Source organism: Micromys minutus, assembly GCF_963924665.1.
Source record: "Micromys minutus genome assembly, chromosome: 10".
Taxonomy (NCBI): domain Eukaryota; kingdom Metazoa; phylum Chordata; class Mammalia; order Rodentia; family Muridae; genus Micromys; species Micromys minutus.
The window spans coordinates 53,463,705-53,479,917 of record NC_137979.1 but is presented as its reverse complement, the minus strand read 5'-3'; the positions used below and the strand labels follow the sequence as shown (position 1 = coordinate 53,479,917).

Genomic DNA, 16,213 nt, shown 5'->3' with positions numbered 1-16,213 from the left:
CATATATTATCTTCTTTGAATTTAAATTACTGCCTTCAAAAAGTGAAGGAAAATTATCTATCCCTTCAAAAGAGCCATGTAATTTGTTTCAAAACTATTCTTTACCTTTTACACAAGGTGTATTCCTCACTGCTGGTGATGCCCCTGGGTGGTGGGCGGAAATGCCAACCATTACAAGACCCTAGGGAAGAATGCAGACATAATCACATCATGTGAGGCTACTATGCCATTCCAGTACCTTATATCTAAGAAACACATCTCTCTACATACATCATCCCAGATGTTTGCATCCCAGATGCGAAGGTGCCTCTCCCAATCAACTGAATTCTCTGCTGGTGAAGGCCATTACCCAGCAGCTAAATCAGGTAGCCTGAATCTGATCTGGCAGAGGGTGGGCTTCCTCCCAGGGCCGTCTCTTCTCTGAGAACTCAGGAGAGAGGCTGGTATGTCTCGTTCTCACGCATGGATGCATGTCTCTGAGGAACCCCTTCCAGAATGAAAACTGACCGTCCGGGAAGGAGACCTTGTGCACAAACTCCACCACTGACACGAACTGAGAAGCTCCTTAAGATCTGTTCATCACCTCAGAACACTTTATCACAGAAATGAAGCTCAGACATGCATATGTAGGAGCTAAGTGCATATATTTCTGACTATAAATGACGTGACTGATTTAGATGGAGTTCCAAATAAGACTAGAAAAATAAGGCCTAGGAGAGAAAGGGCAAGCAGCCATTTTCTATTTTCACAAGTATGACCCCCAACTTCTCTCCTCAGGGGACAAAAAAGATATTTTTTAAAGCTTAAAAACTGTGCTTCATCCATAATAGGGAAACTAATAAGCCTTAATAAATATTCCCTCTAATCCCCACTACAAAGATGACAAAGCAGCCTGAGAAGTCAGTGTGTGTTCTATGAAAGTCACTACCCATGGACTGGGCGCATCAGGGCAAGCTGATTCAAGCACTCGGAAACAGGCAGGGGGGCGGGCTCAAGGACAGCTCGGCTACTTAGTTATCACTCAGTTATCTTAGGAAAGGGTCCCAGAGAGAGATCTGCTCTCTCACACCTACTTCTAAATGTTTCTATCCTCTCCTACATTTCCAATTAGAGGGACTGAACTTCTTCGAAAAAGAAGCAAGGGCAGGACTAAGAGCTGCCTAAAATTAGAACAATATTTAGTGCTTACCTTCATCTAAGTCTTCCACATGACATCCAGAGAGGTCATTGCCCGTTGCTGTCTGCAATTTTCCAAATAAGAGAGATATAAGATTTAAAAAAAAAAAGAAGAAACTGACTGATGCTGGTTTAAATGTGGGTATCTTCAACATTAAAAATAAAAGAAGATGGCTGGAGAAATGACCCAGCTGTTAAGAGCACTTGCTGCTCTTACTGAGGACCAGGGTTTGACGCTGTGGTCACTGCCAACACAAGGTGCACACACAAACATAAAGGTAAAATAAAAATAAAGCAAATATTCAAAATATTAAAAAATAATATTAATATGTAATTTTTTTAAAAACTGTCTATTTGGAAGTTTGAATAACAATTTCACTTTCTGTTTTACCATAAAAGCATGAAAATGAAGTACTTGCAATGTAGAAGCAGCAGTTAGCTGAAGAAAAGTCTAAATTCTGAACCCCCTGAATTAGCACACAGCATCCATGTGTTGGCCTCACTCTCCAGCCTAACACCTGGAAAACAACCAGCAAGAGGAAACCAACTCCTCTCACTCCTGCAGTAATGGTGTGCCAGCAACTGGAGCCTTCCTGGACACTTCTAGTCATACATATCCTCTTCCATCTGCGATAGGTCTTCCCTCTACAATGGAGTAAAAGGCTGGAGTCTCCTCTCTCTAGCTTCCTAAGACAAACAGCTCAAACACATTTAGCTTTGACTTCATCTTGGGCTCCACACATTAAGGTCTGGCTGAGCAAGTGTCATACAGCAGTTAGCAACCCTGCAGCATCTTACCTGATGGTTCACTGCTGATGAAGAAAAGACCTGTCACTAGCAACACACAGCTGACCTTCCACATTCCCATCACCCCTCACCAGAGCAGCTCTCACATGGCAAGCAGACAGAGGATCATCTAAGTGTTCCACAGTGTGTCCAAAACAAAATTCATCAACTTCACCCCAAATCTGGACCTGTCCAGTGTTCGTCTCAAGGGAAAGGAGTCTTCCCTGCAGACACCACATGGTGAAATCTTGTTTCTAGACATGTTTTTATTATGTTTTCTTGTTTTGTGTGAGTGTAAGTTTATGAACACACAAGGCACCGCAACAGTGTGGAGGTCAGAGCACAGTATGCAAGAGTCTGTTCTCTGCTTCTACCACATGGTCTCAGGAATTGAACTCATGTCCCAGCAAGTACCCTTACTGGCTGAGCCAACTGGCCAGCCTGAGGCTGGCACCTTAAGTCATCCTTTACTCTTCAGTTTACCCAGCAGATCTAGAATACCTCTCCATCTGTCATACTCTCCTCCCAACAGTCACTGCCCTGTCGCTTGTCTTAGTTCTACCTGAACCTACTGGCTATGTGCCACTCTCTCCTGTATCAAGTGTCATCTGTCCTGGCTCTAACACTCTGGCCGCCACAGCTTCCCTGCAATATTATCCAGGCCTTCCTCTTCCTGCTTGGGTTTCAGTCACTACAATAACTAACCATGATCTGCCCTGGATGCACTTGACCTACCTGCTCTCCAACTGACCCACCAGGCTTCTTGTTAGCCATACCTCAGCCTTTCAAACTCCAAAGGAGGAAACCTCATAATAAGACGAAATTTGGAATGTCTTATACCAAAGGATGGTGGTAATGCTAACTGAATATCTCTAAAATAACACTGCCACCATCACTGCCATACGACTGACAAACTGAACTTTGCAGATGGGATTGGATCCAAATCACCAGTTTCTACAGAAGTATCTGTCATTATGAGGCTACGTACATGTTTTTAACTAACAAGCATGTTTTTAAAATCTAACCCAGTCGTTAGTAAAATGAATCAAATATAATAAGTATATAAAAACAAATAAACCAGGAGGAATTACTTAGGCTACAAGCACTGTAGGTTACAAAAAAAGATCCATCGAAAGATCATTCCTGGGGCTGGAGAGATGGCTCAGTGGTTAAGAGCACTGACTGCTCTTCCAGAGTTCCTGAGTTCAAATCCCAGCAACCACATGATGGCTCACAACCATCTGTACTGAGATTCTATGCCCTCTTCTGCTGTGTCTAAAGACAGCTACAGTGTACTTATATATAATAAATAAATAAATCTTTTAAAAAAAAAAAGAAAGATCACTCCTAAGTTCCATGTTCAAGGTCTATACAACATGAATACAGAAATAATATCTAAACTAGAAGGGCACCTATGTTAACAAGGAGGAAATCTCATGGGGCCTTAACTCTAGACAAACACCTAACTTCTGACAACTAAGGAGTGCCAGGAGTCAGAGAATTAACCTTTCCTAAGGAGGAGCACACAAACTGGTTATCTATCCAACACCTGAAACCATATACACACAACTAACAAAAACAGAAAATAAAAATATAAGTCCTAAATTTGAAAGAGAACAAGGGCGGGTACTTAGAAAGACTTGGAAGAAGAAAAAGGGAGAAAATAACATTATTCTTTAACTTCAAAAATAAATGGCCCAAAGTATATAATTAAATACATAAAAGAGGAAATCAAAATAAAAACCTCTCTATCTACCTGGGTGAGCTGTGCATATTTACACGCACTGCGGGACCCCACCTTCCACGCGGCCTGCAAGTGCTTGCCCAGGGCACTTCTGTCCCTGTTGACCCTGATACTTACCATTTTCAAAAAAATAAAAATCTTTAAGCCACAGACTTTCCTGTTGCTTAAAAAGACAAGGATAATTTAAATTATCTTGTTTGAATTTTCAAGGTTGTGGTTTGCAACTGCATGGGATTATCAAAAATTAAAATTTCCCAAGTACTTTCTTTATTGGGGACCATAAATAACTAATAAGGATAAGAGGATGGGAGTCAGAGAAATGAGACTCCATGTATGAAGAGCTTGTTATGCAAATGTGAAGGCTCCCAGAAGCCAGAGTTAAGATCCCCAGAACCCATGTAAAATCCAGGGAAGCTCAGTGACATCCTATAATCCCAGCACTCAGGAGGCAGAAACAAGAAATCCCAGAGACACCTGGCTAGCTGACCAGCCAGAATTGGCATGCTCCAAGTTCAACAAGAGACCCTGCCTCAATAAGTAGAGAATAATAAAAGAAAACATCTGACATCCACCTGAGGCCTCCACATGAATGTGCACACATATACAATCATGCCCACACATCCACAGGTTGCCCACACATGTACACATACACACAAACCACACACATATATACATGAGGAAGATGAGGAGGAGGAAGAAGAACATTAGACAGATCAAAAGACCTGGGATGGAGACCTGAAAAACATACTCTGAGGATGGGATCCAACCCAGCTGCACAGAAGGTCCCCTTGTCACCTTGCATACTGGTGACAGCACAACAGTGTTCAAAATGCCAACACACACGGAATGCTCACTGACTCGACTGGGTGTGATGGGCCCAAGGAGATCCCTGAAATGGACTCACCTCTGTTTCTGTGAGAAGCGTCTTGAGTCTTGTCAAATCCTTCGTTACCATCCCATTCTGCAAAGGTGAAGAAGTGAAGACAGGAAACTATCAGCATGTCTGTCTGACTCTCACAGCTCAGCTCATCTGTGGTCACCATGGCTCTCCTGTCCCTTCCTCCACACTGACACTCTGTCACTAAGAAGCTGCATGTAGCTGGGGAAAGGGAAAGGCCTAACAGGGACAAAGAATCACTTGTCGCTCCTGCTAAGCACACACTCTGTACTCAGGATGTACCAGTGTAAAAGAATCTCAGCACTCGGAAGATAGAGGCAGACAGATCTCTAAGTTTGAGGCCAGCCTGGTCTACACAGTGAGTTCAGGCCAGCCAGAGTTAAATAAATGAGATCCTATCTCAAAAGATATTTTTTAAGTTCCATAAAAGTGGTTGCCAAAACATTAGAAGAGAACCTAAGACTATTCCTCTCTATTGGTGATAAGGGGTTGTCTGTATATGCAAAATGCTGAACTCAGTGGTCATCCACAAGTCAGAAAAACCAGAGAATCAGTTCAGTGTCTAAAAATGAACCACTCATTTTTTTAAATTCTTGATATTCAAATTTCAGGAAATTTGAAAATTAAAAGCAAGTTACTTTTCACTGGTTTTAAATTTAAAACCCCAACAGGAAAATAAATAGCTCACAAAGAAAAACTGCTGTACTTAAAAGGTCTGGGAGGACTCAAGCCTGAGGCCAGCCTGGGCTATATGTACAGACACTTGTCTCCGAAAGCATTTTTCTCTTGCTAGGTAGGTGACTTGCAACTGTGATCCCAGCACTCAGAGGCATAAGGCAGAAGTTTGTCTCAAGGTCCAGGTGCCCACAAGCTAAAATGAGGCCCCACCTCAAAAGAAAGAATACACAACTACATCTTGACAGCTATTTAGACAAAGCTTTGTTGCTTTCTGTGCTCACATGTGTAAATCTTATGAAATCAGAGGTATCACCAAATTACAGAAGTAGTTCAGTGCACGGGAATTCCTCCCAAGTTCACTCACCCCATAGTGAGTCAGTAATATCACACTTGATAGCACACTAAATACTCTCCTAGTTCTCCATTGTCAGCAGCCCTGCTCTTGGTTTTCAAATCCCTACTGACTGAAAGCACACTTGAAGAGAACCGGCACAGCCTGGTAACGACACACTTTCTTCTTTCTCTGTTCTCATTTTGATGCCGGGAAATACCAGGAAACTTAGCAGCTACCAACTGGTGGGAAAAGCTCTTCCTTCCAAATCCCTATAAATTATCAACTCTATGAAGCTGCAAAAAGGAGCACTTCATTACAGCAAAAGGATCTAGAAAATTTATGTGATTTAAAAAATTATCCATCTAAATATAAGTAGATAGTTCCACAAAGTAAATATAGTAACACACACGCATTTTCAGATTCTGAAGTAACTATTACTCCATTTAAACATATTTAGACAGCTATAAAGTAAATAACTGAAGTTATAAATTCTGGCTAGATAAAGTGGCACACATTCTCAACACTAAGAAGGCTGAGGCAAAAGGACTGTGAGTTCAAGGACAGCCTGAGACACAATGAGACCAAGTCTCAAAAACACAAAAACTAAAGAAGCCAGGTGTGGTGGCTCTCTTAAGGCTGAAGCAGTGGGATCATTCAGAATGAGGCCAGCCTGGGCTACATATTAAGATCTAGTCTCAAAAACACAAGACCAACAACAAGAACCCTATAAGAAATAAACACATACCAACATTTTTAAACAACAAAGATGGTTTCAGCCTCTGCTCAACATAGCTTTGTTTTTTCTCTCTCTTAAGATTTATTTATTTATTATATATAAGTACACTGCAGCTGTCTTCAGACACACCAGAAGAGAGCATTAGATCCCATTACAGATGGTTGTGAGCCACCATGTGGTTGCTGGGATTTGAACTCAGGACCTCAGGAAGAGCAGCCAGTGCTCTTAACCGCTGAGCCATCTCTCCAGCCCTCAATATATCTTTTAAGAAAACCATTTGGACCAGTGATGGCACAAGATTTTATTCCCAGTACTCAGGAGGCAGAGACAAGTAGATGTGTATGAGTTCAAGACGAGCCTGGTCTACAGAGTGAGTTCCAAGGCAGTTGAGACTATATAAAGAAACCTTGTCTCAAAAAACCAAGAATCTTGGGATTTTTATGAACTTTGACATCTGAAGGTACTACACAGTACACTAAATACATACTCTTTTGCTCCTACTCTCCTGAGGAGTCAGACATGAGCGTTCGGAAGCATTCAAACCCATGTTCATCAACATACCAGAGACTCCCCTGACAGTGACTTGGCAAGGATGGAGGACACAGGCTGGAGCTTCCCTTTCAGCTGCATGCAGCACAGCACTGCCCGGAAGGCACTCTCTCCCTTGGCCAGTCCTTCCCCCAGCACTGCCAAGGAAGAAACACATCGTTAGCCACAGGGCACTCAGACACAATTTTCTTGCTTACAACAGAAAGGCATCCTAAGTGCGGCTTTGTACATGCTAAAAGAATAACTACAAACAGAAGAAAAAAGCAATAGGCACTTTCTAAGTCACTCATGCAAGGACAAGAGAGAACATGGCAAAGAATGGGTGAACCCTACTACAATTTCCTGCATCAAAACCTAAGGAGATGTCCTCTAAAGATCTCCAGTGGGCAGCTGGGTAAAAACTGTCAGGTTCTGTGGCCAGCAGGAGAACCACATCAGCCCTCAACTGTGGACTTCAAATCAGAGAGTAGAGAGGATCTTCAACACATCCCACACAGAAAAGACAAAAGCTTCAGATGCTATGCCAGCTATCCTGATCACTATGCACTCTATACATGTCTCAGAATACCACACTCACACATGAGCAAAGTAATTGTCAAATACACAGAAAGAAAACAAGTAGTTGCTGTTTTCAAAAAAGCTATAGGAGGGGATGACAATGCACTACTATAGTTCCAGTTAAGCAAGAGGCTGAAAAGTGTAGGCTTTTAATTCCAATGTTCTGGAGGCAGACAAGGTAGAGCTCTATGAGTTCAAGGCCAGCCTAGTATACATAGCAAGCTCTAGCCAGCTAGAGCTACATAGTAAGTAAGCAAATAAATAAATAAATAAATAAATAAATAAATAAATAAATAAATGAAAATGCATAAACTATGCCTAGAGATAGATGGCTCAGCAGTTAAGAGCACTGGCTACTCTTACAGAGATACTGAGTTCAATTCTCAGCTCACATGGCAACACACTCCTACATGGTCTGTAACTCCTATTTCAGGAATCCAACTTCCTCACACAGACATACATGCAACACCAATGTAAAATAAATAAGTAAATAAATAAACTAACTTCAGGCCCTGGAGGTGAGATTGTCACCAAGCCTGATGACATGAGTTTGATCCTAGAGACTGACATGATGGAAGGAAAAAACCAACTCCTACAAGCTGTCCTCTGAGCCAGGTAGTGATAGCATATGTCTTTAATTTCAGAACTTAGGGGGCAGAGGCAAGAGGATCTCTATGAGTTCAAGGCTAGCCTGGTCTTCAGAAGTAGTTCCAAGCAAGAGAGAACAAAAAAACAACTGTCCTCTGACCTTTATATATATGCCACAATGAACACATGCTGTGCCAAGGGTATACATGCACACAAGCTCAAATACAAGCAAACAAGTATATGCACACAAACACACACAAAATAATTTTTAAATGTAATTTTTTAAAAAAATCAAATAGTTAACAGCTAAACATTTGATCTGGGGATACAGCCAGGTTGGTCCAGTGCTTGCTCAATGTACAAGGCCCTCCCTGGTCAACCCCCTACTCCACACAGACCTCCTGGCGGTAGAGCGGTAGAAGCAAGAACATGACAAGTTCAAGGTCATCCTCTGCTACATAGCAACTCTGAGGCAGTAAGTCAAAATAGAAACTTTAATAAAAAGATTTTAAAGCTGAACCATGTTTGAGGAGAGAGGAGGTCCCTGTGGGAGTGAGAAAACTCAGTACCAAAAAGACAGGGAAAGCAGAAGTGAGTAGTTGTGGGGAAAGGAGTTTGCTTCCAGAGACTCCAGAAGCCACAGAGAAGGCAGAACCACATCGTACTCTGTCCTCTGAATCCACGTGTGATCACACACACACACACACACACACACACACACACACACAAAGTAAACACATATAAAAATAATTAATTTTTATGGTAAATCACAAAATATTTTACGAGGCTGAAGTGCTGCTTAGTGAGCGCCTCTCATGGATCTTGACGCTTGCACACTGTGACTCTTCCTTCCTCAAAGACTCTCCCACTGCACTAGTGTCTGAATGTCTCAGAATTTATCAAAATCATGTTTCCTTTCTTCCATCCTGCAGACAAGTAGCTGTACCAGCTTTTCTTCCAACTGTTCATTCTAAATGCAATTTAGTTTATGTCTCCTAGGATTCAAATGAGGACTGGAGTGAAGAGGAAAGCCAATAGTAAAAACTCTGCTTTTGAGTCATGCAATACCTTCAAACTGCAGCCAGCGCTCCCAGCCTTTGCTCTCCTGAGAAAGCTTAAAAGAAATCTAAGTATGGCTTAGTGTACAATTAAACTTATCTCAGCTATAATAACAGAACCTGCAAAGAAAAATAACATTAAAATATAATCTTTAGCAATGATAAAGATGGAGGCTAGAGCGATGGTTTAGAGCACTGACTGCTCTTCCAGAGGTCCTGAGTTCAATTGCCAGCAACCACATGGTGGCTCACAACCATCTGTAATGGGATCTGATGCCCTCTTCTGGTGTGTCTGAGGACAGTTACAGTGTACTCATATTTAAAATAAATAATTTTTAAGAAAAAAAGAAAAAGAAAAAAGAAAACTGGGGTCTTATCATTTTTTGTTTTTTTTTTTTTTTAAGTTAAAATTCCAGGCCAATAAATTCTCTTCCCACCAACTCCAAGGGTAAGGCACAGCAGCACACCTCTGCTGCACACCTCACCTCAGCCAACATAGCAACCCAAGCTCCTATCCCCTTTCTGTCCTAAGTCTGGTTGCATTTGAATACTTCTGGGTACACTGAAAACTCTGGTCTGTAAACTGGGCAATTTTAAAGAAACACTCATCTCTCTTGCAAGAAAAACAATCAGATCAGAGCTGACAGCCTTCAACTAATCACAAGGTCACATGATTCCTTGCAAGTTGCCTGCAAAGAGAAAAGTTGTCTTAACCTTGAAGGACATAGAAGTTGAACTTTTTCTGCAACCAGATAATATTAATTTTGACAAAAGAAATAAGTATTTCCTCAATTTCCAGTCTTTTATTAAAGAGCTTGGCCTAATGAAAGCACTGACCTAAAAATTCTTTAGAAAAATAAAAACACCAAAAAAGCTAAATTGATAAAATTATCTGCTACCTAAATGCAATCAATTTTAGAATCACTACTTCAAGGACTGAATCAAAAATTTTTTTTTTAAATCCTAAAGAAGGCAAGATGGCTTAGCTGAGAAAGTCTCTTGCTACACAACTGCCTGGTAACTGCAGTTTGACTTGGAACACATTAAGATGTGAGGAAAACAACAGCTCCACCGGCTGGCTATCCTCTATTTCCACAATGCACCATAGTACATGCCCACACATCCTGCACACACAGCAATGACCTTTTTAGTTCTAAGCCCAGCATAGCGGTCACATCAGTAATTCCAGTACTCAGGAAGCTGAGGCAGAAGAATTGTAATAATCTAAGGCCAGTCTAGACTACACAGTAAGTACCAATCATGCTACAAAGAAAGACAAGACCTACTATCCCCAAAAAATACTACACCAGGGCTGGAGAGATGGCTCAGTGGTTAAGAGCACTGACTGCTCTTCCAAAGGTACCAAGTTCAATTTCCAGCAACCACATGGTGGTTCGCAACCATCTGTAATGGGATCTGATGCCCTCTTCTGGTGTGTCTGAAGACAGTGACAGTGTACTTATATACACAAAGTAAATAAAGAAATCTTAAAAAAAAAAAAGTGAACACAGGTGAAAGACTAAGGCAGACTCAGAAGGAACATTCTGCTGAAGATGATACAGAAAAGAGGATGTTCTGCTAAAGCACATGAAGTACACGTAATGAAAGATTCTTTGCTAATGACACACATTGTGCAATTGAGCTCCATGTCGGGACTCCGGGTACTCGGCCAGATTGGATGCACGTGCTGAGGCAAGACCTGTGCTGAGGCAAGGCACGTGGAGGACACGTGATGTTTGTAGGGCATAAACAGGACTCAACATAGAGACAGAGACAGAGCCTGGCTTGCTGGTACAGCTAGCTGTGCTTGTGGGTTGTGGGTCTTGTGTCTTCTCTAACCTTCACTTTTCTGAGAGAGGCACAGGGAAGCACTTCTCCTGGTGTCCCTTCTGGTCCCTCTTGCTGACTCGAGCCGAGGCTAAGGCCTGGCTGTCCCTGCTAGGTCGTGTCAATGCTATTGCTAACCCGACTCTACCGAACTAGACGGCTGGTGTATCCGTGAAGTGTTTGCGAGTGGCTCAAACAGCCGCTGCCTGCTGACCTGTGAACTGAACTGCCAATTTCCAGACAACACAGACGAAAGTTGCTCCCAAGAACCTTTCTAAACAGGTCCACTCCTCCCATATCCTCTCTTTTCTACTACCTCTGGTGGGTGGTGGGCTAAAAGGGAGGTTCAAGCATTTAAGAACCATCATTAAAAATAAGGTTTGTAATTAAAGTTACACTTTTCTGCATCTGCCCTATGAGAGAAAGCTCTGTTTCAAGTGCTAAGGCACTTTCTTTTGCTTGTCACTGTGGCACAAGACTTACTGAGATTTCACAAGGCAAGGTATGCTCTACCTTAAATCTCTGCCTATGTAAAAATACAATTTTAGGTCTAAGGCCATAGCCCAGTAGTAGAGAGTTAACCCATCCTGTACCAGGCCCTGAGTATAACCTCCAGTCACAAGTGCACACAGTGATATGAGGTTAGCACCGACATGACATTTCCTTTACAGTGTCACTCATAACTATGCACAAGTGCTCAAGACCTATAGCTGCATCTACATTGCAGCCTGGAGTTCAAGGCCTTCCTTGGCAAGACGACAGCAAGTTCAATGCCAACCTTGGCATCTTGGCAAGAACTTGTCTCCAAAAATAAAACTGAAGATTTATGTACAACTATAGTTACTTAATTAATAAATCCCTTGAGGGGGGCTGGAGAGATGGCTCAGCGGTTAAGAGCACTGACTGCTCTTCCAGAGGTCCTGAGTTCAAATCCCCAGCAACCACATGGTGGCTCACAACCATCTGTAATGAGATCTGATGCCCTCTTCTGGTGTGTATCTGAGGACAGCTGCAATGTACTCATATAAATAAAAATAAATAAATCTTTTTTTTTTTTAAATCCTGGGAGGAGTCACTACACACATGAGAATCCTACAACTGAGTCCACCCTGGTTCATAGTTACTTCCTCCACCTCAATGCACACGAAGCAACAGCCTAAGGGCCTCGGTTTGAAACACTAGGCCTTCACATATTCTCTCATTCTAGAATTTAAATACAAGTCCTGTACATCAGGCTGGCGAGGCGACTCTGGGGAGAGAAGCTGCCACCAAGCCTAACTGACCCACTGGGGGGAAGATAAAAACCTACACACCCCACAAGTCAGTCTCTGTACTCCACACATACACACTATACATGCACATGTGCATGCATACACAAACCAAATACAGATAAATGGAACACAAGTTTAAAAATGAGCATTATATATAAACGTTAATAAACATCTGGAGGAAATCAGACTGAAAGACAAAACCCAATTCCATAAAGCCTTCAATTCCTACTAGAGATCAAAGCTGAACCACTGATAGTCCCAGCTTGGACAGATCTCAAGGGCACTGGGTGAGTGAAAACCACCATTCCAGGTCAAACATGCTTAGACAACATCTGCAAAATGGCACATGCCAGATGACAGTGACTTGTGGTGGGCAGGGGGCAGGAATGGCAGCAAGTGTTGGGTATGGGGACAGCACAAGTAAGGTAACAGAACACTGCTGGGGTTGTCGGCACATGACAAAGGGCACATACTATACACACTCATTTTAATACTTATTTATTGGCTTTGTTACAGTAGTAAAGTAACAGACATCAAAATCATCATGGAAAAGTATTCAAAGCATACATGTGACCTCTCCTAACAACTTACCAACCTATAATTGTTCCAAACTAGAGAAACTTAAATTCTAAACTCTTATTGGAGAAAAAAAAAAGCTTTCTGTCTAGAAAATGTCTTTTTTAAAGACAGCTGGAGAAATAGCTCAGTGGATAAGGGCACCCGATGCAAAAGAGGACCTGAGTTTGAATTCCCAGCACCCACATAAAAGGTAGGTATGGCCACACATGCCAGTAACCCTGATGCTGAGGAAGAAGAAAGGAAAACCCCAGTACCTCAGCAGCAGGCAGGACTAGCCAAACAGCAAGGTTCAGTTCAGGGAGCTGGCTCAGTGGTAAAGAATACTTGCTCTTCACTTGCTGCTCATGCAGAGGACACAAATTTGGTTTTCAACACCCTGTCAGGCAAGCAGATAACTGCCTGTAACTATAGACCCAGGGGATGTAGCATCTCCAGCCTCTATGAAATGAGCATTCAAGTAACATACCCACATATAGACACATAAACATTGTGGTGATCTGAATAACAATGGCCCTCATAGGCTCATAGATTTGAATGGCTGGTCACCAGGGAGTGGCCCTATTTGAAAGATTAGGAAGTACTGGAGGAAGCCTGCCACTGGGGGTGGGCTTCGAGGTTTCAAAAACCCATGCCTAGCACAGAATCTCTCTCTGAGCCAGCAAATCAGGATGCAGCTCTCAGCTACCTCTCCAGTACTATTTCTGTCTCTGTGCCACTGCGTTTCTCACCGTGATGACAATGAACTCTAACCTCTGAAACTAAGCAAGCCCTCAATCAAATGCTTTCTTTTCTAAGAGGAGCCTTGGTCACGATGTCTCTTCAGAGCAATAGAACACTGACCAAGATATACATAACTGAAGTTAACGAAATAAATACAAAAAGAAAAATAGTTTAGAGCCCCCAGCTTTTTATTTCTAGAATAAAAGAAGTGCTTTTCTTTCTCTGTGTTCTTTTCCTGGTTGTTCATGTAAAGTCCTGAAGTACAGACACATAACAGATGTGGATCCAGACAGCAGCATGGCTTCCCACCACAAAGTCTCACATCAAAGCCACAGCCCTGCTCTCAACTGCCTCTGTGCCTTAAACAAGCTGATTCATCACACACAGCCTGTTTCCACAGTTATAAAGCTGAGAAGGCAACAGGGTTAAATAAAACAATGTATTTCAGAGGGCCTGACCTGAGATATTGTGATTAAATGCTATTATTCTGTCAACTAAATATTTTCCAACTAAGCCTTTTAATTACCATAAAAACTACAGTTTCTCCTTAACTTACAATTGGTTGTCCCAGCCTGATAAACTCAGTGCAAACTACAAATAATGTAAACCAAAGTGCATTTAACTTTTCTCCACTCTGGTAAATTGCCTGTGTTTCTGTGCACCCTAATTAAACTCATTGAGTCAACTGAAAGGAAAAGAAATCAGCAGGAGCGTGGAGGGGGACTAGTCAGTCAGATGGAAAGGATCGGCTGCGTGGGAGAAGAGAGTATAATGGGGTTAAAACGATGAGAATTCATCAGATACACATGAAGATGCTATGATGACACCCATTACTATGTGCAATTAATATATGCTACGAAAACACTTTTTCTCAAGTACATTTAGAGGCTGGAGAGATGGCTCAGGGGTCATGAGCACACACTGCTTGTCCAAGGTACCCCCGTGTCAGGCAACTCACCACCTCCTGCAGCTCCAGTTCCAGGGGTGTTGATACCCCCTTCCAGGTTCAGCAGACACCTGCACTCAACTCATCAACCCACACAGACACATAATACATATACACATAATTAAAATAAAACTAATATTTTTAAGTGCCTTTGAGGGCTGGGAATATAGCTCAGCTTAAAAATGTCTGTCTAACACATGGCCCTGGGAAGATGGTCTGCCACCACAGCCAAAAAATAATATAAAATAAAGCCCCAATTTTCCTAAATACCCCAACTAGCAATGCTAGCAACTTAATATACTTGCTGCAGAGGACTGGTTGTTTGGCCTCTTGATCCTAGAACTAAACTGGGACCTGTATCTCACTGTAGCTGCCCAGTATGATTAGAGAGCATCAGATCACACATCAGTAGCCCTGGAAAAGGACAAAATTCAAAGCACAGCTTCTATTAGACACTTACTGCTCCTCTGCCATCATGACACCAAAACATCATAAAAGGAGTATTTTAGCCAAGACTGTGTACCTATATCTAATCTAAATCCTTCTGAGAAGAAAGGTTATTAAAGATGTCAACACCTCCCCTAGGAAAACCACTGAGGATCATTTGGTACCCTGACAATTTCTTAGTTCCCAGGCTAGCCACCCAGCAGAGGTTGCTGGTTGCACCATCTCGTGCTTCACAGGTCAAGTATCACTAACATGAACTTGTGATGGTGGCTTTTTAGCTTGACAAAACTCTTGACTAGGTTTCAGAACTGTACACCTGATGTTGACAATGATCAGGGCTCATCTAAAATATCACAAATCATTAATCCATTCAATTTGTTAGTACACAAAGTCCTAAGGCGCTAGCAAGGTGACTCAGTGGGTAAAAGTACTTGATGCCAAACCTGGTGATCTGAGCTCCATCCTTAAAACTTACATGGTGGGAAAAGAACAAGCCCTACTAAGTTGTCCTCTGACAGATCCTACTACAAAAGTAGCACCCATATACCCACATATACATGTATATATATGTATACATGTATATATATGTATATATGTATACACACACACACACACACACACACACACACGCATAAACAAATACATACATTTAACAAAATTCTAAGTTTCCTGTATAATGAAACTTTCAAAAGCATTAAAAAATCATTTCATTACAATTTCCTACCCTTTTTAACTCGAATAATGAAAACTGATTTAACTATATCACTTAACCGGTCCCCGGCTTCACAGCCAGAACCCAATAGCACCCTCAGTTTGTTTCAAATCCATCCATGTACTTCACTTTCTAAACACCTTAGTTTTTAACTGAGACATAATACATGCCCTTCTTTATGAGGAACTGACAGCTATTTTCTAAAGTTGAGTTCCACCTTCAAGACTTTGTAACTCTTGGTTGAGTTCCAATTAAACAAGTCAGCTATAAAAATATCTTAAGAGTAACCAAGTAAATTAGATTACAGACTGGGTCTCAGATAATATTTTTTTAAATAGTCTATTTTGTTAGATTAACAAAATATTGTGTTGATGCAGCAATGGCCTCTTTTAGAGATATGCACTGAAACATTTAGAGGTCTTATCTTCCTGTCTAGAGTTACTTTAAAACATTTCAAAACACAGGGCCAGGAAGATGGCTCAACAGATAAAGGTACTTGCAGCTGAGCCTGAGGACTTTAGCTCACTCAGTCCCAACATCCCACATGATAGAATAAGAGAAAGAAATATAATAAGAATTATTTCAGGAAAAAACACTATGCACTTC

At 41.7% G+C, this 16,213-nt stretch overlaps 1 protein-coding gene across 1 annotated transcript in view; it reads right to left on the bottom strand.

Moving 5' to 3' along the window:
• Nucleotides 1–16,213, bottom strand: part of HELZ (helicase with zinc finger) — a 125,284-nt gene that overhangs the window by 80,069 nt on the left and 29,002 nt on the right. The window contains exons 6-9 of the mRNA XM_080924534.1: nucleotides 6,914–7,038; nucleotides 4,611–4,667; nucleotides 1,190–1,241; nucleotides 106–181 (exon numbers count right to left, since the gene is read on the bottom strand). Coding sequence (XP_080780660.1) covers nucleotides 106–181; nucleotides 1,190–1,241; nucleotides 4,611–4,667; nucleotides 6,914–7,038 — 310 coding nt within the window. The remainder of the gene's footprint in view (nucleotides 1–105; nucleotides 182–1,189; nucleotides 1,242–4,610; nucleotides 4,668–6,913; nucleotides 7,039–16,213) is intronic.